This window comes from Dasypus novemcinctus, chromosome 30 (assembly GCF_030445035.2).
Source record: "Dasypus novemcinctus isolate mDasNov1 chromosome 30, mDasNov1.1.hap2, whole genome shotgun sequence".
Lineage (NCBI taxonomy): Eukaryota > Metazoa > Chordata > Mammalia > Cingulata > Dasypodidae > Dasypus > Dasypus novemcinctus.
Genome location: NC_080702.1, coordinates 26,498,332 through 26,521,392, shown reverse-complemented (window position 1 = coordinate 26,521,392; position 23,061 = coordinate 26,498,332). Strand labels below are relative to the sequence as shown.

Below are 23,061 nucleotides of genomic sequence, written 5' to 3'. Positions count from 1 at the left end.
GCGGCCAGGAGAACGCGCTGGGTCCCGGCAGGGACCCCCGGGGGCCGGGCCTCCTCCCACCCACCCCTGCGGGACCGGGCTAGGGAGGGTCACCTCGTCCAGCCTTGAGGCTGACGGCCACGAACTGCCACGTGGTGATGGAATCGGGCACGTTCTCGAGGATCGGGTAGTGGGAGATGCTGTTGGGAGAAAACGACGGGGGTCCCGCTGGGTTCGTGCCGCCTGGACAGAGGCGCTGCGGCTTGGGAGGGGGCCGCTGTCCGGCAGTTATTTTCTTTTTAAAGATCTATTTTATTTTTCTCCTTCCCGCCAGTTGTCTGTTCTGTGTCTATTTGCTGCGTGTTCTTCTTTGTCTGCTTCTGTTGTCAGCGGCACAGGAATCTGTGTTTCTTTTTGTTGTGTCATCTCGTTGTGTCAGCTCTCCGTGTGGGCGGCGCCATTCCTGGGCAGGCTGCACTTTCTTTGGCGCTGGGCGGCTCTCCTTACAGGGCGCACTCCTTGCGTGTGGGGCTCCCCTACGCGGGGGACACCCCTGCGTGGCATGGCACTCCTTGCGCACATCAGCACTGTGCATGGGCCAGCTCCACACGGGTCAAGGAGGCCTGGGAAATGAACCGCGGACCTCCCATGTGGTAGACGGATGCCCCAACCACTGGGCCTAGTCTGCCACCTTATTTTCTTTTTAAAGATCTATTTTATTTCTCTCCCCTTCCCCAGTTGTCTGCTCTCTGTGTCCTTTCGCTGTGTGTTCTTCTGTGTCCACTTGCATTCATAGTGGCACTGGGAATCTGGGTTTCTTTTTGTTGCATCATCTTGCTGTGTCAGCTCTCCGTGTGTGCGGTGCCATTCCTGGGCAGGCTGCACTTTCTTTCGCGCTGGGCGGCTCTCCTTATGGGTGCACTCCTTGCTTGTGGGGCTCCCCTACGCGGGGGACACCCCTGCGTGGCAGGGCACTCCTTGTGTGCATCAGCACTGCGCATGGGCCAGCTCCACATGGGTCAGGAGGCCCGGGGTTTGAACCCTGGACCCTCCATATCGGAGGCGGACGCCCTATCTGTTGAGCCACACCCACGGGTTATAATCACTCTGATCAGTGTCCTCTTTGACCTCAACACCGAGGGCCCATCATTTGGGGACCCACTGGGATCTTTACCCCCCCACCCAATGGGGGCTCCCATCTCGGGACGAGCCTGAAGGGTCAAGGCCATGAGAGGGCCAGCGAGAAACCAGGTGGCCGGCGCGGAGGCCGGGGCCCTACCCTGACTCGCTCTTCGGCAGGACGAATTTTCTCCAGAGCCAGCTCTCGGGGAACAGGGTCCGGACGGGCAGGTCATCCAGGAAGATGTCGTCGAAGTCCTCGTCGGCGTCCACTGCGGGCGGGCGGGGGAGATGCAGACCCCCGCCCCGGCCCCCCGCCCCTGGGTCTCCGGTCACCCTTCACCCTGAGCCCACGGGACTCCACAGCCCCCCAGCTGGGTCCCCACCCCCCGCCCGTGCCTCCTGCCGTGGCCCCCTCACTTGTCCCCAGCAGCAGCTGCTCCTCCCTGGCCTCCCGAGCCAGGGCTTCGGACAGGTGGCAGCAGCTCAGGAAGGCGGTCGCGCAGCCCGGGCCGCGGTGGACGTGCGGCGCCCTCTGCTCGCACGCCAGCCCCGCGGGGCTCTCCCGGAGCCCGGCCTCGCAGCACCTGCGCTCCAGCGCCGTGGGGAAACCTCTGGCTGCAGGGTGGGGGGGGGGACAGAGGCGGGGGGAGCGGGACTTAGTGGGGGCACACCCATCTTTTTTTTCCCTCCATATATACAGAAATTTATTTGACTTTAAATTTGGAATCTAAATCCCTGGTGGCATAGGTCTTCTCGAAAAAAAGAATCTGAAATTATGCGAACTCTTTTCCAATCTCACATGATCAGTTAGAACAGGGATATGGCTGTTTCGAAAGGGATGGATAATTCTATCAATGCAAGGGGGAATCAGTTTTCATCACAAGAGAAAATGAAGGCAAATATAATATCAAAGGGGGAGAGTGTCAACGACAGGGTATACTGTTATCCACGTGGTGCAGCAGTGCTCCAAAATGTGTTCGCCGAGTGTGATGAGTGTGCCACAAGGATAGGGGGCGGTTGTTGGTGTGGGAGGAGTGGGGAGGAGGGGTTGGGGGGATACGGGAACCTCTCGTGATGTAAACGCACACATTTTCTACATTGTTCTCCTGAATTTGCCTAGATAATATTCCTACCTCATTACCAAGGTACATTTCTAGGGCATAGACTGTGTTTTTTAGATATAATTTCTCACTGATGAAATATAGAGTTTCCTGTAAAAATGGATTATGTCATGTCCAGGCAGCAAATACGCAAGAAAACTGTGGAATGTTATGAAAGAAGAAAGCAGGAATGTAGCTCAAGACTGCTGTGATCATCTTTTTAGAATTCACTTGACAAGATTCAGTCCTTGGCAGTTAATTTACTTGTATGCCCAATCTGTATCATCCTTTGGGACACACCCAACTTTTTTTCCCTCTATTTTAAAAAAATATTACATTAAAAAAATATGCAGTCCCCATATACTCCCCACCCTCCTCACCCCACTCCTCCCACGTCAACAACCTCTTTCATCATCGTGGCACATTCATTGCATTTGGTGAATACATTTTGGAGCACTGCTGCACCGCATGGATAATGGTTTACATTGTAATTGACACTCTCCGCCAGTCCACCCAGTGGGCCATGGCAGGACACACAATGTCCAGCATCTGTGGGACACACTCATCTTGCCACCACCTATCCCACCTGCCATTTAGCCACGACTCAGTACCAGTGGCTGTGCACACTGCCTTGCAAATATCTTCTCCTTGAAGTCTCACGTATTACCCGAGGGGTGAGTTCCAGCAAGGAAACTGAGCTACAGAGAGACGCATTCCCTTCCCCAACGTCACACAGCTTACAAGTGGCAGAGCCGGGATTAGAACCCATGCCTCTAACACTCTTACCTTCCCCCAGCCCTTCCCCTGGATTTGGGGATCTCAGGCAGGTTAGATATTGCCCATTGGCACTCAGCATCGATTTCATCTCTCGTCTACGTTCCCTTTTGCATTGCAGGGTCTAGACATCTAACACCTACGTTTCCCAGACTCATTTGCGGCTAGGGTTTTGCATGGGATTTAGAACCTTCTCCTGAGATACTCTCAGGTCAGATTCAGGAGGGCAAAGAGACGCAGAGACCGCTTTCCCTGCAAAGGTGGTAGCTGTTACACGGCTCCAGGTGCATGAGCTTTTGCAAGGGGCACAATTCCGTGCTCTGCTCTTTATGCACCAGCCTCATGAGAGACCCTCATGGCAGTTTCCTGGGTTGCAAGAACTTCAACCTTGAGCCCCCAGCAAGCAGCCCCAACGTCCTCTTCTGTAAGCCCTTCTAATGACTTTGCCAGCGCCAAACTCTCTCTGCTAAACCCCCCCACCGCTGCATGAAGTTCCTAGAGTGGTTTCAGCTTCCTGTCTCGCTCTGTGATAGACCAGCAGGTTGGGGCCAGCAGGACAATACCCAGTTTCCCTCTGACCTGCATTCCTCTTTTTCTCCAGCCTCCTCAGGGAGCGGCGGCGGCGGCTGGAAGGAGGGCTCTGGGGGCAGTGCCAGTCTGGGGGTGAGAGGCAAGAACGAGAGGACGGTTGTCAGGATCATTCTCAACGTCCTTGATGGTATTTATTGAGTGCTTACTGTCTACCCAATGCTATATACGCATCACCTTGTTTCATCTTATAGCCTCCTCGAGGTTCGCCACTTAAAATCTGTGTGATCTTGGGCAAATCGTCTTACCTCTCTGGGCCTTAATTTCCCGGCTGTGTGTGGTGGTTTGGAACTGTGGTTACCCCAGAAAAATACGTTCTTAAATGTAATCCATTCCTGTGGGCATCAACCCATGGTGGGTAGGATGTCGTGACGAAGCTAATTCAGTTAAGGGGTGGCCCTCTCCTTCAGGATGGGACTTATTCCTTTTACTGGAGTCCTTTACAAATGGAAAAAGCAAGCCGGCACAGGCAAGAAGCGGAAAGCAAGGAAATCCAGAAGAGAAGAGAGACCAGCCGATGCTGCCGTGCCAGGTGGCAGAGGAGCCAAAGGTTGTTGGCAGCCGGTCTTTGGGAAGAAAGTATCACCTTGAAGATGCCTTGATTTGGGCATTTTCACAGCCTCAAACTGTAACCCAATAACTTTCCATTGTTAAAAACCAACCCAGGCGGTGGACTTGGCCCAGTGGTTAGGGCGTCTGCCTACCATGTAGGAGATCCGTGGTTCAAACCCCGGGCCTCCTTGACCTGTGTGGAGCTGGCCCATGCGCAGTGCTGATGCGCGCAAGGAGAGCGCTGCCACGCAGGGGTGTCCCCCGCATAGGGGAGCCCCACGCGCAAGGAGGGCACCCCATAAGGAGAGCCGCCCAGCGCGGAAGAAAGCGCAGCCTGCCCAGGAATGGTGCCGCCCACACGGAGAGCTGATGCAGCAAGATGACGCAACAAAAAGAGACACAGATTCCCGTGCCGCTGACAACAACAGAAGCGGACAAAGAAGACGCAGCAAATAGACACAGAGAACAGACAACCGGGGTGGGGGGGGGAAGGTGAGAGAAATTAAAAAAAAAAATCTTAAAAAAAAAACCAACCCAGGGAAGCGGATGTAGCTCAAATGGCTGAGTGTCTGCTGCCAACCTTTGATCCTAAAAGCCAAACAAACAAACGGAGAAACCAACGTGGGGGAGAGAGTGTAGCTCAGTGGCTGAGCACTGGCTTCCCACACATGGGGTCCCGGGTCCAATCCCCGGCCCCCATATCTCAAAAAAAAGCCAACCCATCTCATGGCATCTGCTCTCAACAGCCTTAGAAATGAAAACATTGAACAGTGTGGGTATCATCATAGCTCTATGACGGAGGTCAGTACTAAGTAAGGAGGACTGAGCAAAGAGTCCAGCATATCATGATATCACTGTTTATAGCTGAAAGAAGACACCCTTAGTTTTTCCCAATATCCAAGCTCCTCCCTCTTCTGTGGGAATTAAACCTCCATCTTTGGGATATCACCCAGAATAAAGACTACACTTCCCAGGGAAGCGGATTTGGCTCAACGGATAGAGCGTCCACCCACCACATGGGGGGTCCAGGGTTCAAACCCTGGGCCTCCTTGACCCGTGTGGAGCTGGCCCATGCGCAGTGCTGATGCACGCAAGGAGTGCCCTGCCACGCAGGGGTGTCCCCCACGTAGGGGAGCCCCACGCGCAAGGAGTGCGCCCCATAAGGAGCGCTGCCCCACGCAAAAAAAAAGGACAGCCCACCCAGGAGTGGTGCCGCACACATGGGGAGCTGATGCAGCAAGATGATGCAACAAAGAGAGACACAGATTCCGGGCGCCGCTGACAAGAATGCAAGTGGACACAGAAGAACACACAGCTAATGGACACAGAGATCAGACAACTGGAGGGAGGGGAGAGAAGTAATAAAATAAATCTTTAAAGAAACAAAAAAAGAAGACAGTGAGCTGGTGCAATGGGCAGGCACAGCAAGCTGATGCAACAAGGTGACACCAGAAGAAAAACATAATGAAAGCCACAACAAAGCAGGGAGCAGAGGTTCCTAGAGCCTCCTAAAGAAGATGAGCAGGATGGTGAGCTGACGTGACAAATGATGCAAAAGAAGACACAAGAGGACACACGTAACGAGAGCCACAACAAAGCAGGGAACGGAGGCAGCTTAAGCATTTATTTAGGCGCCTCCCTCCCATATCGGAGATCCCGGGTTTGGTTCCTGGTGCCTCCTAAAGAAACAAAGAAGACAAACAGGCACAGCGAGCTTGAGCAACGAGGGGGTGAGAAGAGATACATAAATCTTTTTAAAAAACTTTGAAAGTAAACCAAACAAGTAAAGAGACACAGAGAGGGAATGTGATTGCCTACAGTAAGTGGCAAGGTCTGGATTTATCCCACATCTCTTTGACACCAAAGCCTACTTTCTTTTTTGCTTTACACACATCTGAAATTTATTCAAACTAGAATTTTAAAGTGGCATTATATTTACTAGGTTCTCACCTTTACCAAATTAATAGCTGTGACTCTACAGTGTTAACAGAAAAGGTCTGAATTTCATCTACATGTTAATCCGCATAAGGTTGTTTCATTATCCATTTACAAAATAAGAAAATCAATGTCTTTAATAAAAACAGATCACGTGTGTATGTTTCCTTTCCATGTCTGTAAAAATGAAGGGCTTTTTTCTGGTTGATTTTCGCCGCCAGTTTTTCAAAATTAACCTCACGGCACGAGCCCTCTGGAAGGAACTTCACAGCCAGCTGGCCTCTCACAGGACAGCTCTGCCTCCTTCAAAATGAGGCGGCTACTTAGGAACATCCGGATCCTCATGAGAGGGGAGCGGATGTGGCCCAGTGGTTAGGGCGTCCGTCTACCACATGGGGTGGTCCGCGGTTCAAACCCTGGGCCTCCTTGACCCGTGTGGAGCTGGCCCATGCGCAGTGCTGATGCGCGCAAGGAGTGCCCTGCCACGCAGGGGTGTCCCCCGTGTAGGGGAGCCCCAGGCGCAAGGAGTGCGCCCCGTAAGGAGAGCCGCCCAGCGCGAAAGAAAGTGCAGCCTGCCCAGGAATGGCGCCGCCCACACGGAGAGCTGACGCAACAAGATGATGCAACAAAAAGAAACACAGATTCCCAGTGCCGCTGACAACAACAGAAGCGGACAAAGAAGACGCAGCAAATAGACACAGAGAACAGACAACCAGGGTGGGGGGGGGGGAAGGGGAGAGGAATAAATAAATAAATCTTAAAAAAAAATATCCTCATGAGACTGCAAGGAACCCCAAGGATGCTTTCAAAAGTGTCCACGTCTTTACTCATTTTCATCCAATAGCCTTCCGCCTTCTGCAGCTTTGTTTTGCATCGACAAATTGAAGCACGTTTCAGAAAAGGCACCCTTTTCTAGTCTCTCTCTATGCTGGCCACCCACTTCCAAATCCCGACGTAGAAGACCCAAATCCCGTGTTCTTAGCAGTCACGCCACCCTGCCCTCCCGCTGCCCTGTCCCCCCTGCCCGGACCTGAGCTTGCAAGCGTGCCCATCCCTGTGCTCAATTTCAGGTCCAGGCCGGCGTCCTTGAACACGGCAAGTCCGTCCTTCCCGCTGCCCGCCGTGCAGCCGATGTCATGCCCCTCCACCACATCCCAGACCTGGAGGACCAGAGAGGAAACCGGACTTGGGGCTGCACGGCCACGGCAGGGAGAGGGCGACGGGCCCTGAGAACGCCGGCTCAGGTGGGCTGAGCTCTTACCACCCCTCCCGGGGCCCCGCGCCATGCGCCCCCTCCTTCCGCCCTCACGACCACGGATGGTGCCCACTGGACAGCCGAGAACACCAAGCCTCCGGCGCAGCTCCCCAGGCTCTCACCTTCTTCTGCGTGAGTTTGTGTTTGCTGTTCAAGACAAAGACCGCCTTGTCGACGGCCACCAGCCCCACCGTGGCCTCCGCGTCCCCGGTCACCTTCAGTTCCACCTGGGTGTTGGGCTCAAAAGCCTGGAAGAGTCCTTCGTTCTTCAAGGCAATCTTCAGCTGGGCCGGTGGAAAGAGGGGTGTCAGGGCCAAGGGGCTGCCCCAGCTCCATCTCAGCTTCGTGCGCCCTTGCAGCTTCGGGGAGCTCCGCCAGTGTCGTGGGAAACTGGCTCACCTGTTCCTTATCGTAAATCTCACCTGCTCTATCGTAGACACTACAGTTGTTCCCTATTATAAATGATGTTGTGGTTCTAATGGCAAACAGCTGCTTGGTAGTTTCCAATAAATGCGAGGTGGAAACTAGGGTTGAGGCTCACAGTTCCGGAAGCTGTGAGTCCCCTGGTCCCCTCTTTCCTCCCTGTGTCTCTCTCTCTCTGTCCTTTATTTTGTCCAGTTCTGCGTTGCTGTCCCTTCGAGCCGACCTGTTGTGAGCTGATGGCTGCACACCGGGCCAATCCCAGCTGCACGCGTTTATTCGCATCTTCTCTGCTCCCTGACTGGTGCTCGTAGAGCCACATCCCCCCTCTTCCTCTCTGTGACCCCTGGAGAGGGAGCCCCCTGAACTGGTACGGGCCACCCCTGCAGACGGCTGACGGTGACGCACCGCCTGGAGTTGCTCGGCTCACCGTGCCCATGCACCCGTCGTTCACGTCGATCCAGACGGAGTCGGCCACCAGCTCGGGGTCCCGGCCCGCGCCCCTGGGCAGCAGATAAAAGGCCAGGACGCGGAAGGAGGGCAGCATCTCGGGAGTGACCCTGATAACGGCTGAGGTGTAGACGCTCCCCGGGCTCTTCGGCTGATGCTTGGCCGACACGATCTGGCCCTTGCTTAGCACCTCGGAGACAAGGGAAGCCAAGAGCGAGATGAGCAGGGCCAGCCTCTTCGAGGCTTTCCAGACACCCCGAGGCGGCTGTGGTGGCTCGGAGCTGTACAACCCCAGAAAATCATGCTCCTTAGAGAGTGTGCCCTGCCATGTAAACTACAAGCCACGCGGTGCAGCCGTGCTCCAAAATGCGTTCGCCAAATGCAATGGATGTGCCACGATGATAGAAGAGGTGGTTGATGTGGGGGGAGTGGGGGGGGGTGGGAGGTGGGAGGTGGGACATATGGGAATCCCCTATAGTTTTTAATGTAATATTTTGTGTGGTCTATGTATCTTAAAAAAAATATACATACATATACAAAAAAGAAAATCATGCTCTTTTTTTTAACATCAGTAGTCCATCTTTTTTTTTTTTTTAAGGTTTATTTATTGGGAAACGGACTTTGGCCCAGTGGTTAGGGCGTCCGTCTACCACATGGGAGGTCCGCGGTTCAAGCCCCGGGCCTCCTTGACCCGTGTGCAGCTGGCCCATGCGCAGTGCTGATGCGCGCAAGGAGTGCCCTGCCACGCAGGGGTGTCCCCCGCATAGGGGAGACCCAAGCGCAAGGAGTGCGCCCCGTAAGGAGAGCCACCCAGCGCAAAGGAGGGAGCAGCCTGCCCAGGAATGGCGCCACCCACACTTCCCGTGCCGCTGACGGCAACAGAAGCGGACAAAGAAACAAGACGCAGCAAAAAGACACAGAAAACAGACAACCGGGGGAGGGGAGGGGAATTAAATAAATAAAAATAAATCTTAAAAAGAAAAAAAAAAGATTTATTTATTTCTCTCTCCTTCCCCCCCACCCCAGTTGTCTGTTCTCTGTGTCTATTTGCTGTGTGTTCTTCTTTTTGTCCACTTCTGTTGTTGTCAGCGGCATGGGAATCTGTGTTTCTTTTTGTTGCGTCATCTTGCTGTGTCAGCTCTCCGTGTGTGCGGTGCCATTCCTGGGCAGGCTGCACTTTCTTTCACGCGGGGCAGCTCTCCTTATGGGGCGCACTCCTTGCCCGTGGGGCTCCCCTACATGGGGGACACCCCTGCGTGGCAGGGCACTCCTTGCGCGCATCAGCACTGCGCATGGGCCAGCTCCACACGGGTCAAGGAGGCCCGGGGTTTGAACCGCAGACCTCCCATGTGGTAGGCGGACGCCCTAACCACTGGGCCAAGTCCACTTCCCAGGATGGCGCCTGCCCAGGAATGGCGCCGCACACACGGAGAGTTGAAACAACAAGATGACGCAGCAAAAAGATTCCCAGTGCCGCTGACAAGAATGCAAGCGGACACAGAAGAACATGCAGCGAATGGACACAGAGAGCAGACAACTGGGGTGGGGGGTGGGGCGGAGAGACATAAAAAAATTCCTATCACTGGGGAAGGGACCAGGGGGTGCCACCATGTGCCTTGGCGTGTGACAAAATAAGGACCGGGGATCACTAGCTGCCAGCCCCAGAATGCCAGTCTTTGGGGAGAAAGCCTTGCCTGCTTGTTTATTTAATGATCGGTCCCTGAGCTACCGGGGCCCGGGATTGAACCCGGGACCTCGCACGTGGGAAGACGGCGCTCAGCCACGGAGCCCCGTCAGCTCGCCTTGCTGGGGAGCGTTTTCCCAGCCTCAAAACCACGAGCCCATTCCAGTTCCCCCTGTTTAACCAGACCCAGGAAACTAAGACAGAGCAGCCAGGAAACTAAGACAGAGGCCCCCAGCTCGTTCGGCCCCTTGTTCTGAGCCCACCCCAGCTCCCTTGCTCACAGCTCCTCCTACCCAACCAACCAGGATGGTGAAGTAGGTGAACTCCTCCTTGGTCGAGGGGTGCCGGTGTCTCGTGTTGAGGCTCAGCTGGATGTTGCTGCCCACCTCGGCGCCCAGCGTCCTGACCTCGATGTGCAGGAAGTTGCCTGACCCGTCCTGAGTGGCGTACGGCCAGGCCGTCATGCTGGCCGAAGCCTGCTCCTCCGGCCGGAGAGCCTCGTCGGTCTCCACCTGGGGACGGGGACGGGCAAGTGAGCCCCCCCCACCCCCCGACTCCTCCCGCTCGCAGAGCCCCAGCCCCGCCGCCCCCCGCCCCCCGCCGCCCTGCCGGGCTGGTACCAGGATGGGGAGCCGGTCCAGATCTGCCTCTGTGTTGACGGTCAGGGTGGCCACGCCGTTGGCCGAGGTGTGCACTTTGTGGTCTTGGCAGCGGACGAGGACGCCGGAGGCGGGGGACCCGTCGGGATTTGAGACGAAGACCTGGGGTGGAAAATGGGGCGAGGACTGAAGGGCAGTCCTGGGGGTGGACTGATTGGAGGTGGGAACTGGGAATGCCTTCTGGATAGGGTTGCCTTGTCCAGCTGTGCAAGTTGTGCACTGAGCAACATCAGGGACACCGTTCGATTACTGCCTCTGGGTGGGTCTTCCCCTACAATTTTGTGGTACTCAACCACATGTGGTGGTCCTGAAGGGAGAACAAGGGAAGAAGAGAATAAGAGGAGTTGTGGACAACTGGGGGGGAAACTTGGAGTAGGGTTGGCACCAAGGGATGTCTCCAGCCTCTCAAAGTTACCCGAAATTAGTGTACGTAAAAACAGCATGTTTGGGAAGCAGACTTGGCCCAGTGGTTAGGGCGTCTGTCTACCACATGGGAGGTCCACGGTTCAAACCCCGGGACCATGCTGGCCCATGCACAGTGCTGATGCGCGCAAGGAGTGCCCTGCCACGCAGGGGTGTCCCCCGCGTAGGGGAGCTCCACGCGCAAGGAGTGCTCCCCGTAAGGAGAGCTGCCCAGCACCAAAGAAAGTACAGCCTGCCCAGGAATGGCGCCGCCCACACGGAGAGCTGACACAACAAGATGACGCAACAAGGAGAAACACAGATTCCTGTGCTGCTGATAAGGATAGAAGTGGTCACAGAAGAACACACGGCGAATGGACACAGGGAACAGACAACTGGGGTGGGAGAGAGAAATAAATAAAGCAAAAACAAACAAGAAAGTAAACAGCTGTGCAAACCCCGTCTCAAGATAACCCCCCAAGGACCACCACCTTCTAGCCTGATGGTAACCCCTGAGACCCTCATAGAGGGTCTCTGGGGAGACCTGGGGGGTTAAGACTTGGAGTGGGGGGGCGCTTGGGACTGGTCTGGGAAGCGCGGTGGACTCAACTCGCAGACAGATGAGTCGGGGGTTTCGTTTCCTGGGAAAGGATCCCAGATCCCTGGGGGGCTCGAGCCCAACCCTAACTCGCAGACGGATGAGTCGGGGGGTTTCGTTTCCTGGGAAAGGATCCCAGATCCCCGGGGGGGCTCGAGCCCAACCCTAACTCGTAGACGGATGAGTCGGGGGTTTCGTTTCCTGGGAAAGGATCCCAGATCCCTGGGGGGCTCGAGCCCAACCCTAACTCGCAGACGGATGAGTGGATGAGTCGGGGGTTTCGTTTCCTGGGAAAGGATCCCAGATCCCCGGGGGGCTCGAGCCCGACCCTAACCCGGAATTGGAAGGGCATCCCGGGCTTGAAGTACTGGGGCGTCCTGGTGAACTTGATGTTGTATGGGCTCCGGACGACCTTCACCCCCGAGGCCTCCGCCTGGACCATCTCACCCCCTGTGGAGACGGGGGCGGGGGTCAGGGGGTCCGCAGAGGAGGGGCTATTCCCCGGGGGGTGGGGGGGACCAGCTCGCGGGGGGGCGGGGAGAGCCGACAGGACGATCTCGGCCCCGCCCGGCCCTCCTGGCGTTTTCCTGTTTCTCGAAGCTGAGGTCCCGGATCCCGGTGTCCCCGGGTGGGGCTGGCACCTGAGGAGAACACGGTGACGTTGACGAAGATGGACGTCCCCAGGAAGTCCTCTTCGGGGCCTTGCAACGCCGACATCAGTGTCTCCTTCCGGAGGGAGACGTGCCCGAGACCCCCGGACACCTGCGCATGGGGCGAGAGAGAGAGGGGATGGCTTCCTGGAGGCGGTGGCGGCTTTGGTGGCGGGACGACCTGAAGGCTTCCCGGAGGAGGAGGCGGCGGCTTTGGTGGCGGGGCGGCGGGAAGGCGACGGGGGCTCAGGTACCTGCACCCTCTGCAGGGAGCTGTGCAGGGAGAGCCGGCCGGACTCCAGCGTCACCCCGAAGATGGCCAGAGCGTGTCCGTCCACCGGCTTGTTGAAAATATACCTGAGGGACAGAGGGCCCAGGTCACGGGCTCCGCGGCTCCCGCCCGGCCTCACGCGGCTGCAGGGGAGCAGCAACGGCTGCGCAACTTGGGGAGCCCCTGAGAACCGACGCGGTTTCACCGCGGACCCCTGCCGCCCTGAGAGTTGGCGGGTCCGGCTCCTAACGCCTGCTTGCGGGTGTTGCCCATGCAAACAGACAAGGTGGCCCTAGGGGCCTGCGCAGCTTTTTAAAAAAATCTGAAAAAAATTTTAGGGAAGCGGACTTGGCCCAGTGGTTAGGGCATCCGTCTACCACATGGGAGGTCCGCGGTTCAAGCCCCGGGCCTCCTTGACCCGTGTGGAGCTGGCCCACGCGCAGTGCTGATGCACGCAAGGAGTGCCCTGCCACGCAGGGGTGTCCCCCGCGTAGGGGAACCCCACGCGCAAGGAGTGCGCCCCGTAAGGAGAGCCACCCAGCGTGAAAGAAAGTGCAGCCTGCTCAGGAATGACGCCACACACACAGAGAGGTGACACAGCGAGATGACGCAACAAAGAGAAACACAGATTCCCGTGCCGCTGACAACAACAGAAGTGGACAAAGAAGAAGATGCAGCAAATAGACACAGAGAACAGACAACCGGGGTGGGAGGGGGAAGGGGAGAGAAATAAATAAATAAATCTTAAAAATTTTTTTTAAAAATTAAATTAATTAATTTTTCCTGTGCAACTTGGGGTGGGCGGCACAACTCAGGGCCCCGGGGAGGTGGCTTGTCAGTCTCCTACGGCAGCCCGTGGGGCGTGCATCGCCCGGCAGAGGTGGCCCCGACAACCCCGTGACCTGGTGGCCCGTGCGGCCTCGTGGGCCTTTGGGACTGGTTGGAAACCATCTCCCGGGGTGGCAGGTGCGGGCTGTACGGCCCTGTGTGGGGGACACGGGGTGTGTACCGTCTCACGGACCCCAGGAGTTATCTAGAAACACGGGGGGTCTAGACTGTTGCGCGGTGGCAGCGCCTCTGTCCCCTTCTCTCGCACACCTGGTCCTTCGGCAGCGCCGGGGGCGGAAGGGGACTCACCTGGCCCGGATGTCGACGCCCAGGGCCTCGTCGCTGAGGTAGAAGAAAGTCTTGTTGGGAGTCAGCTGGACCTCGAAGGACGGGAGCACTGCGTGGGGCGAAGGCAGCGGGCCGCTTCAGCGGTTCTTGTTTTTTTTTTTTAAGACCTATTTATTTATTCATTTTCCTCCTTCCCCTCCTCCCGCCCTGCTGTTTTTGCCATCTGTGCTGTCTTCTCATTGTTTTCTCCTCTAGGATTCACCGGGATTTGATCCTGGGGACCTCTGATGTGGAGAGAGGTTCCCTGTCAATTGCGCCACCTCAGTTCCTGGACTCTGCTGCGTTTCACCATGACTTTCTCCTTTGTCTCTCTTCTGCTGTGTCATTATCTTGTTGCGTGACTCACTTGTGCAGGCACTGGCTCACCACACGGGCACTCGCACAGGCACTGGCTCACTGTGCAGGCACTCATGCGGGCCCTCGGCTCACCACGGGGGCACTCAGCTCTCTGCTTGGGCACTCGGCTCACCATGTGGGCACTGGCTCACTGCACGGGCATTTGGCTCACCACGCGGGCACTCAACTCTGCTTGGGCACTTGGCTCACCACATGGGCAGTGGCTCACCATGCGGGCACTTGGCTAACCACACGGGCACTTGGCTAACCACGCGGGCACTTGGCTCACCATGCAGGCACTTAGCTCACTGCTTGGGCACTGGCTCATCACGTGGGCACTCAGCTCACAGCTTGGGCACTGAGTCACCACGTGGGCACTCAGCTCACTGCTTGGGCACTTGGCTCACCACGCGGGCACTCAGCTCACTGCTTGGGCACTGGCTCACCACGTGGGCACTTGGCTCACTGCTTGGGCACTGGCTCACCACGCAGGCACTCGGCTCACTGCTTGGGCACTGGCTCACCATGCGGGCACACAGCTCACTGCTTGGGCACTGGCTCACCACGCGGGCACTCAGCTCACTGCTTGGGCACTGGCTCACCATGCGGGCACACAGCTTACTGCTTGGGCACTGGCTCACCACGTGGGCACTCTGCTCACAGCTTGGGCACTGGGTCACCACACGGGCACTCTGCTCACAGCTTGGGCACTGGGTCACCACACGGGCACTCAGCTCACTGCTTGGGCACTTGGCTCACCACGCGGGCACTCAGCTCACTGCTTGGGCACTGGCTCACCACGCGGGCACTCAGCTCACTGCTTGGGCACTGGCTCACCACGCGGGCACTCAGCTCACTGCTTGGGCACTGGCTCACCACGTGGGCACTCTGCTCACAGCTTGGGCACTGGGTCACCACACGGGCACTCTGCTCACAGCTTGGGCACTGGCTCACCACACGGGCACTCAGCTCACTGCTTGGGCACTTGGCTCACCACGCGGGCACTCAGCTCACTGCTTGGGCACTGGCTCACCACGCGGGCACTCAGCTCACTGCTTGGGCACTGGCTCACCACGCGGGCACTCAGCTCACTGCTTGGGCACTGGCTCACCACGTGGGCACTCTGCTCACAGCTTGGGCACTGGGTCACCACACGGGCACTCTGCTCACAGCTTGGGCACTGGCTCACCACACGGGCACTCTGCTCACAGCTTGGGCACTGGCTCACCACATGGGCACTCAGCTCACTGCTTGGGCACTTGGCTCACCACGCGGGCACTCAGCTCACTGCTTGGGCACTGGTTCACCATGCAGGCACTCAGCTCACTGCTTGGGCACAGGCTCACCACGCGGGCACTCAGCTCACTGCTTGGGCACTGGCTCACTATGTGGGCACTCTGCTCACAGCTTGGGCACTTGGCTAACCATGTAGGCACCCAGCTCACAGCTTGGGCACTGGCTCACCACGTGGGCACTCAGCTCTCTGCTTGGGCACTTGGCTCACCACGCGGGCACTCAGCTCACTGCTTGGGCACTTGGCTCACTACGTGGGCACTCTGCTCACAGCTTGGGCACTTGGCTAACCATGTAGACACTCAGCTCACTGCTTGGACACTTGGCTAACCACGTGGGTACTCAGCTCACAGCCTGGGCACTCGGCTTACCACGTGGGCACTCGGCTCACTGCTCGGGCACTTGGCTCACTGTGTGGGCACACTTTCTCTTCTTCTTTCCCACCAGGAGGCCCAGGGATGGAATGGGGCCCTCCCACATGGCGCGCAGAGGCCTATCCCCTGAGCCACCTCCGCTTCCCAGCTTCAGCGTCTCACCTGCACCCCGTGTGCGCCCTCGCCCCCTCCCCGACCACCACAGCAGGTGCCTCCCGGGCCCGTTCCCGCCCCCCTCGCCCCCTCCTGATCACCACAGCTGGTGCCTCCCGGCCCGTTCCCGCCCCCCTCGCCCCCTCACCGTACTCCTTCACCTCGAAGAACGCCGTGAACTTCTGCCGGGCCGCGCTCTGGTAGCTGGCTTCCAGGCTCCAGGTCCCCAAGCTGGGGCACAGAAGGTGAGGAGAGGTGGGGCCTGAGCGGAGAAGACCCCCGCCCCGCCCCCAGCGCTCCCGCCCGGGCCCCGGGGGCGCGCACGCGGCCGCGCGCAGGCCACCTGACGAGCTCCGGGAGGCTGAAGGAGCTGGTGAAGACGCCGTCGCGCGCCTGCAGGCTCTGGCTCGTGACCGTGACGCCCGCCGGGGTCTGCGGGGACAGCGGGGCGTGGGTGCCGGCGCGCGGGGGGGCCCCAGTGGCGCCCCGGGCCTCCGGCATCCGTCTCAGGACAGAACCCCCGGGGTGACCCCCTCCCCTCCCGGGGAGGCCACCTTGATGTCCAGGGTGAACGTCCTGGAGACGGGGTTCATCTCGTGGTTCACGGTGAGCACGCGGTACTGGACTGCGGGGGAGGGAGGCAGCGGGCGCGCTTGGGGACGTGGCGGGGGCGCGCTTGGGGAAGGGGCAGGGGGCGCGCTTGGGGAGGTGGCGGGGGCGCGCTTGGGGAAGGGGCAGGGGGCGCGCTTGGGGAGGTGGCGGGGGTGCGCTTGGGGAAGGGGCAGGGGGCGCGCTTGGGGAAGGGGCGCGGGGCGCGCTTGGGGAAAGGGGCGGGGGCGCGCTTGGGGAAGGGGCAGGGGGCGCGCTTGGGGAGGTGGCGGGGGGGGGGGGCGCCCTTGGGGAAAGGGGCGCGGGGCGCGCTTGGGGAGGGAGCGGGGGCGCGCTTGGGGAAGGGGCAGGGGGCGCGCTTGGGGAGGGGGCGGGGGGCGCGCTTGGGGGAGGGGCGGGGGGCGCGCTTGGGGGAGGGGCGGGGGGGCGCGCTTGGGGAGGGAGCGGGGGCGCGCTTGGGGAGGGGGCGGGGGCGCGCTTGGGGGAGGGGCGGGGGCGCTTGGGGGAGGGGCGGGGGGCGCGCTTGGGAAAGGGGCGCGGGGCGCGCTTGGGGGAGGTGGCGGGGGCGCGCTTGGGGGAGGGGCGGGGGCGCGCTTGGGGAGGGGGCGGGGGCAAGCTCCTTTGGTAGTGGGAGGAAGCCTCGAGCGGAGGGAGACCGCGGGAGGTGGAGAAGACTTCAGGGCGCCGGAGCGCGGTCAGGCTTTTGGGGAGGCGGCGGTGGAGGCCAGTGCCCGCCGCTGGCCGCGGGCCGGGGGCGTACCCAAGTGCTCGGGCGTGTAGATGGTCTTGTCTGTCTGGATGAAGATGTAGCCGGCGTGCGGGGCCACCAGCACCAGCTTCTCCATGGACGAGGGGCCCGAGGCGGGGGTCCAGGAGGCCCGGATGGAGACGTACTGCAGCCCCGGTTGCGGGGGGTACACCAGGCTCTCCGGGATCTGCGGGGAGACGCCCACCCCGCTCAGGCCCCGCCCGCGCTCCCTTCCCGGGAGCGCAGCTCTGGGCCAGACCTCTAGAGACGCCGTCGGGCGGCTCTGCCTCAGGGAGCAAGGTGGCCTCGTCAGGTCGTGTGGGTTGCTCGCTGCACCAGGGCACCCAACCGAGGGAGGCAGGAAATCCAGGCCCGGCCTCCTGTCCCAGGGTGGGGCTGGACCTGGTAAAGGAAGGGGTGCCCTTTCCTTCTCATCAGAGCATCGTCTGGGGAAGCAGACTTGGCTCAACGGATAGAGCAGTCACCTGCCACGCGGGAGGTCCGCGGTTCAAACCCCGGGCCTCCTGACCCGTGTGGAGCTGGCCCACGTGCAGGGCTGATGCGTGTAAGGAGTGCCCTGCCACGCAGGGGTGTCCCCCGTGTAGGGGAGCCCCATGCACAAGGAGTGCGCCCCGTAAGGAGAGCTGCCTGGCGCGAAAGAAAGTGCAGCCTGCCCAGGAATGGCGCCGCACACACGGAGAGCTGACACAACAAGGTGACACAACAAAAAGAGACCCAGATTCCCGGTGCTACTGACAACAACAGAAGCGGACAAAGAAGAACACGCAGCAAATGGACACAGAGGACAGACAATGGGGTAGAGGGGAAGGGGAAAGGAATGGAAAAAAAAAGCATCATCTGGGGAGGGATATGTCTCAAGCAGTTGGGTGCCTGCCTCACACACAGGAGGTCCTGGTTTTAGTTTCTGGTGCCTCCTAAAGATGACAAGCAAGACAGCAAGGTGACACGATGGGCTGGCGCGGCAAGCTGACGCAATGAGTTGATGCAACGAGGAGACACAAACAGGAACACAACAAGCGGGGAGCTTGGCATGTACAAGGTGCAGGAAAGAGGTCAATGTTGGAGCACGGTGAGCCAGGAGAAGATGGGGGAGGGGAGATGGTGCTTGCAAAGCCTCTTGTGAGATGTCTGGGACGTAGTGTTTCATATAAAAGCTTCCATCATCATCATTTACATCTGCTAGTTGAGCTTAAAAAATATGAGATGTGCTGGAAGTGGATGTGGCTCAAGCGAATGAGTGCCTCCCAGGTTTGGTTTCCAGTGCCTCCTAAAAAAGAAGACTATTATGCACGTGGAGGCAGGAGTTTGGAGGGAAGGTAGAGGGGAAAAAAAGTGTAATTTGGGGGCATTTTCAGGACATCGGAATTGTCCTGCATGACACTGCAATGACAGATACAGGCCATTGTGTATCTTGTAATAACTTGGAAAAATATACCAAAGACAGTGTAAACTACCATGGAAACTATCATCATCGCTTAGTGGCAGTGCTTCAATATGTTTTCATCAATTGTGGCAAACGCACCACACTAATGAAGGATGTTGTTGATGTGGGAAAATACGGTAGGGAGGGAGCGGGGCATGTGGGAATCCCCTATATTTTTTGTGTAACATTTATATAATTTAAGTTTCTTTCAAAAAAATAAAAAAGTGGAAAAAAACAAAAAAGATGAGCAAATAGCGAGCTCAAACAACAGTGGTGGGCGATAAACAAATCTTTTTTTTTTAAAGCATTGTCTGCACGTCAAGCAGCGTGCTACCAGCAGAGGGCGCCTTTAATAGTTTGCAGAGAAGCCGGTGCGGGCTAAAGGCAGCCCTTCTTGGAGGGCCTTAGGGGGACTTTTTTTTTGTTGTTGTTAAGATATTTTATTTTTTGAAATACCAGGGCCGGGGATTGAACCCGGGACCTCATATATGGGAAGCTGGTGCTCAACCACTGAGCCACATCGGCTCCCCTGCGTTGGCTTTTTAATTTGTTTGCTTGTTTTTTTTTTTTTATTTTTTTAGGAGGCACTGGGAATGGAACTGGGGGCCTCCCTGTGGGAGGCAGGCGCTCAACTGCTCGAGCCACCTCTGCTTTTTTTTGAAAACTTTCAATAATTTATTCTGGACTGCAGCTGTTTACAGAAATAGAGCTGCGACTATAACCACCTCTGCTTTTTAATTTCCAGTCAGAGAGGACACGAAAGGCGTGGTAGGTACGGGCAGGCCCCGCGACTCCGGCAAGTCCGGCCACGTCCGCCCCTCGTCACCCGCCCTGCTGACCCGCAACCCCCTGCTGTGTGGCCGCCCACCCTGGTGCCGTCACCCACCGTCACAGGTGCCCGGTCCAGGAAGTCGTTCTCAGGGGAGAGCGTGAGCTGGAACTCCGCCACCGCCCTCTTTTTCATGGGGAAATCCCACACGGTGACGTGGACCTTCAGGATCTCGCGGAGCGGCCGACTGGGGGTCCCGTGGGCCTGGACGAGGATGTTCTCGGGGCTGCCCACCCGCAGGACGCGGGGCGTCACCAGGAGATACCTGCGGGGAGACGGACACGGGGTCTCGGGGGACTCACCTGGGGCCAGAGGTGGGTGCGGCCGGAGCCCTGGGTTTCCCCACGCTCACAGGGGCTCGGCGTGGGCCGCGGGGGTCCCCACGACCAGGAGAACCAGTGCCAGGGGCCAGGGCGCGTCCATGGCAGATGCGAGAGGGCCGCGGGGGCCGCAACCCACGGGCGTCTGTCCTCCTGTCCCGCCTGGCCCTGGTCTGTTTGCCTTGGCCCGTCCCAGCTGAGTTAATATCTAAACAGGCGCCGGAGAGGACCCTGCAAAGCAAGAGGGGTACAGGGGGGTGGCCCTCTGTCCCTAGCCGAGACTCCAAGGAGGGTCTGGAGGGACGACTGCATTGAGACGTGTCCCAGCTCCTCCCTGGGGGGGGGGCCAGGGTGGTAGGGGGTGACCCCTCCCACGGGGGCCTTATCTTGAAGGCCTGGGCCAAGTGGCCTGAGGGCAATGAACCCAGGCCTGAGCCGGAATTGGCTGGAATTTGTTTTAGCAGCCGGGAAATTAAAACAGGGCAGGAGTAAACCTCTCCCTCCCCCATCTCCGCTGGAAATGGGAGCGCGTTTCAAGGGTCACTGCTCCAACGGGGGGCCAGGCAGGCACTGGGGTCCCCATTTCCCCATCACTGTCACTGACGTGAGTGGCCGTAGAGCATTTAGCCGTCCGGCCCCAGTTCCTACCCTAAAGAAGCCTTCTGAGGAACGCATGGGTCAAAGTTCCCTTGCTCAGTATGCAATGCATACTTCCGCCCCTTTTTAAAGAGAGAATTATGCTTGGTAAATTGGGACCATTGTCCATTGTTCCTAAATCACTCCAAGCTCTCCGGGGTTGCTTTTCCAGAAGTCAAATTATACATACTAACTAAGGGAAGAAAACAGATCATGCAGGAAGCATCTCTGGAAGAAGCCTTCCTCTGTCCCTAAATGATTCTTTAATATGCCTGTTTTTTCCCTCCCCCTCCCCCTGCCCTGCTGTTTCGGCTGTCTGTGTCCATTTGCTGTGTGATCTTCTGTATCTATTTCTCTCTCTTTTTGCCTTCTCTTCTCTAGGATTCACTGGGATTCGATCCTGGGGACCTCTGACGTGGAGAGAGGTTCCCTGTCAATTGCGCCACCTCAGTTCCTGGTCTCTGCTGCGCTTCACCTTGACTCTCCCCTTGTCTCTCTTTTTTTATTGCATCATCGTCTTGCGGCGTGACTCACTTGTGTGGGCACTGGCTCACCACACGGACACTCGGCTCACTGCGCGGGCACTGGCTTGCCACGTGGGCACTCGGCTCACCACGTGGCACTGGCTTGTTGCGCAGGCATGCTTTCTTTTTTTACCAGGAAGCCCCAGGAATTGACCCTGGGTCCTTCCATATGGTAGGCGGAGGCCCTATCACTTGAAACACATCTTCTTCCCTAATAAGCCTATTTTTTTTTTTTTTTTTAAGATTTCTTTATTTCTCCCTTGCCCCAATTGTCTGCTCTCTGTGTCCATTCGCTGTGTGATCTTCTGTGACCGCTTCTATCCTTATCAGCGGCACGGGCATCTGTGTCTCTTTTTGTTGCATCATCTTGCTGCGTCAGCACTCCGTGTGTGTGGCGCTACTCCTGGGCAGGCTACACTTTCTTTCACGCTGGGCGGCTCTCCTTATGGGGTGCACTCCTTGCATGTGGGGCTCCCCTACGCAGGGGACACCCCTTTTTGGCACAGCGCTCCTTGAGCGCATCAGCACTGCGCATGGGCCAGCTCCACACGGGTCAAGGAGGCCCGGGGTTTGAACCGTGGACCTCCCATGTGGTAGGCAGACGCCCTATCCACTGGGCCAAATCCGCTTCCCTAATATGCCTATTAAAGAGAGTGTTGGCGCCTGCTTGAAAGCAGTCCTGATCAGGGTTAAAGTTTGCAGGCAATTCACACTGGGATCTGCCCTCCTGTGATGAACTCGTTCCCACCAGCTTGGCGAATCTTGCTTATTGGAGGGCTCCAGATCCTCCCAGACAGTGATAAAATACATTCGCCCATCAAAGATTTATTAAGCATGGTTATGAGACTGGCTTTACTTAGTACTGGGGACACAGTGGTGAACAAAGGTGGCAGACTTCCTGCCCTGCCGAGTGGCTATTGACCGAGAACTTCTCAGGGGCTGAATGTGTACTTTATTTTGTTATTAATTTTTAGGAGATACTGGGGATTGAACCCAGGGCCTAGTACATATGAAGCAGGTGCTCAACCACCGAGCAACACCTGCTCCCCTTGCACTTTCTCTTTAAAATTCACAGTCACCCCTCAACTGGGGCTCCCTGTGTCCCCACTTTCCAGACTACATGTTTGTAAAAGGCTGAAAAATCAAGTGTGCTAGAACTGACCATGGCTTGGAAAAGAAAAGGTAAGTGGAACAGAGTCATTAATCCTCAAGCATTGGCCGAGCACCAGGCAGGAGCCAGATTCTGTTCTACATGGTCTATGTACCCTCACGTGAGTCTCACAGCAACCCCAGAGTAAGAATTGCCAGCCCATTGTACAGAGGAGGAAACTGAGCCCTGAGGTGGTGAGCAACCTGCCCCATATCTGGGGATTTGAATCTATAGGAAACAAAGAGCCAACAGAATTCAATGCAGGCCTGACTCTGAGAAGCAGATCAGACCTCCTTTGGAAGGTTCTAGAACATTGGAGTCCCCACTCCTGAGGAATCTGTACCTGTTCTGTTCAGCTCTCCCTCCCATCAGGTGCCACATCCCCCTCCATTAGAGGGCAGGGGGACAGAGGATTGCCCAAAGATGAGGGGTGTCAAAAGTTCTCCTCTCAAGCAGCAACAATCCCCAAAATGCAAGGGCAAAACCAGTGAAGAAGGATGGTCCAATGATGGGCACTTGATACTGGTGACTATGCTTAGGAACCTGTGTGTCTAAAATTTCAAGTAGACCTAGAGTTGCAGGATGCCTAAGAGTTACCTCCTGAGAGCCCACATGTTGCTCAAATGTGGCCACTCTCTAAGCAAAACTCAGCATGTAAACGCATTACCTCACTCCCAGCATGGGACATGACTCTTGGGGATGAGCCTCCCTGGCACCAAGGAATCACTACCAAGCACCAGGTGGTGATGCAACTAGAAAAAGACCTTGAATAAAAGGGGGAAATGGTAAAGACAAGTGAGTTTATATGGCTCAGAGATTTCAAAATGAGTTGAGAGGTCATCAGAGGGCCATGCTTACACACATCTCAGCAGGATCTCAGAGACAACCAAAGTAGATACAACTTCAGGTAGTGGTGACCCTGAGGGCTATGGAGACACACAGGTTCTACAGTCATGGCAGATGGCTCTGGAGTTCAGTGCCTTGCCAGTGGGTTCCACTTTGAAATTTTTGCTCCTGAGTGTGATAGATT

At 57.4% G+C, this 23,061-nt stretch overlaps 1 protein-coding gene across 2 annotated transcripts in view; it reads right to left on the bottom strand.

Moving 5' to 3' along the window:
- LOC101431831 (complement C3) overlaps positions 1 to 19,952 on the bottom strand; it is a 38,590-nt gene extending 18,638 nt beyond the window's left edge. Inside the window, exons 1-19 of one of the 2 annotated variants that reach the window (XM_058290570.2) lie at positions 19,754 to 19,952; positions 19,459 to 19,666; positions 17,141 to 17,315; positions 16,326 to 16,396; positions 16,115 to 16,203; positions 15,920 to 16,002; positions 13,577 to 13,664; positions 12,423 to 12,525; positions 12,160 to 12,280; positions 11,853 to 11,968; positions 10,480 to 10,620; positions 10,162 to 10,371; positions 8,156 to 8,365; positions 7,428 to 7,589; positions 7,081 to 7,210; positions 3,555 to 3,632; positions 1,519 to 1,716; positions 1,259 to 1,370; positions 94 to 179 (exon numbers count right to left, since the gene is read on the bottom strand). In XM_058290570.2, the coding sequence (XP_058146553.1) occupies positions 94 to 179; positions 1,259 to 1,370; positions 1,519 to 1,716; positions 3,555 to 3,632; positions 7,081 to 7,210; positions 7,428 to 7,589; positions 8,156 to 8,365; positions 10,162 to 10,371; positions 10,480 to 10,620; positions 11,853 to 11,968; positions 12,160 to 12,280; positions 12,423 to 12,525; positions 13,577 to 13,664; positions 15,920 to 16,002; positions 16,115 to 16,203; positions 16,326 to 16,396; positions 17,141 to 17,315; positions 19,459 to 19,666; positions 19,754 to 19,824 (2,452 nt within the window). In that variant the 5' untranslated portion in view covers positions 19,825 to 19,952. The remainder of the gene's footprint in view (positions 1 to 93; positions 180 to 1,258; positions 1,371 to 1,518; positions 1,717 to 3,554; positions 3,633 to 7,080; positions 7,211 to 7,427; positions 7,590 to 8,155; positions 8,366 to 10,161; positions 10,372 to 10,479; positions 10,621 to 11,852; positions 11,969 to 12,159; positions 12,281 to 12,422; positions 12,526 to 13,576; positions 13,665 to 15,919; positions 16,003 to 16,114; positions 16,204 to 16,325; positions 16,397 to 17,140; positions 17,316 to 19,458; positions 19,667 to 19,753) is intronic. The other variant, XM_058290569.2, reaches the window with a different exon arrangement.
- Positions 19,953 to 23,061: the final 3,109 nt, after the last annotated feature.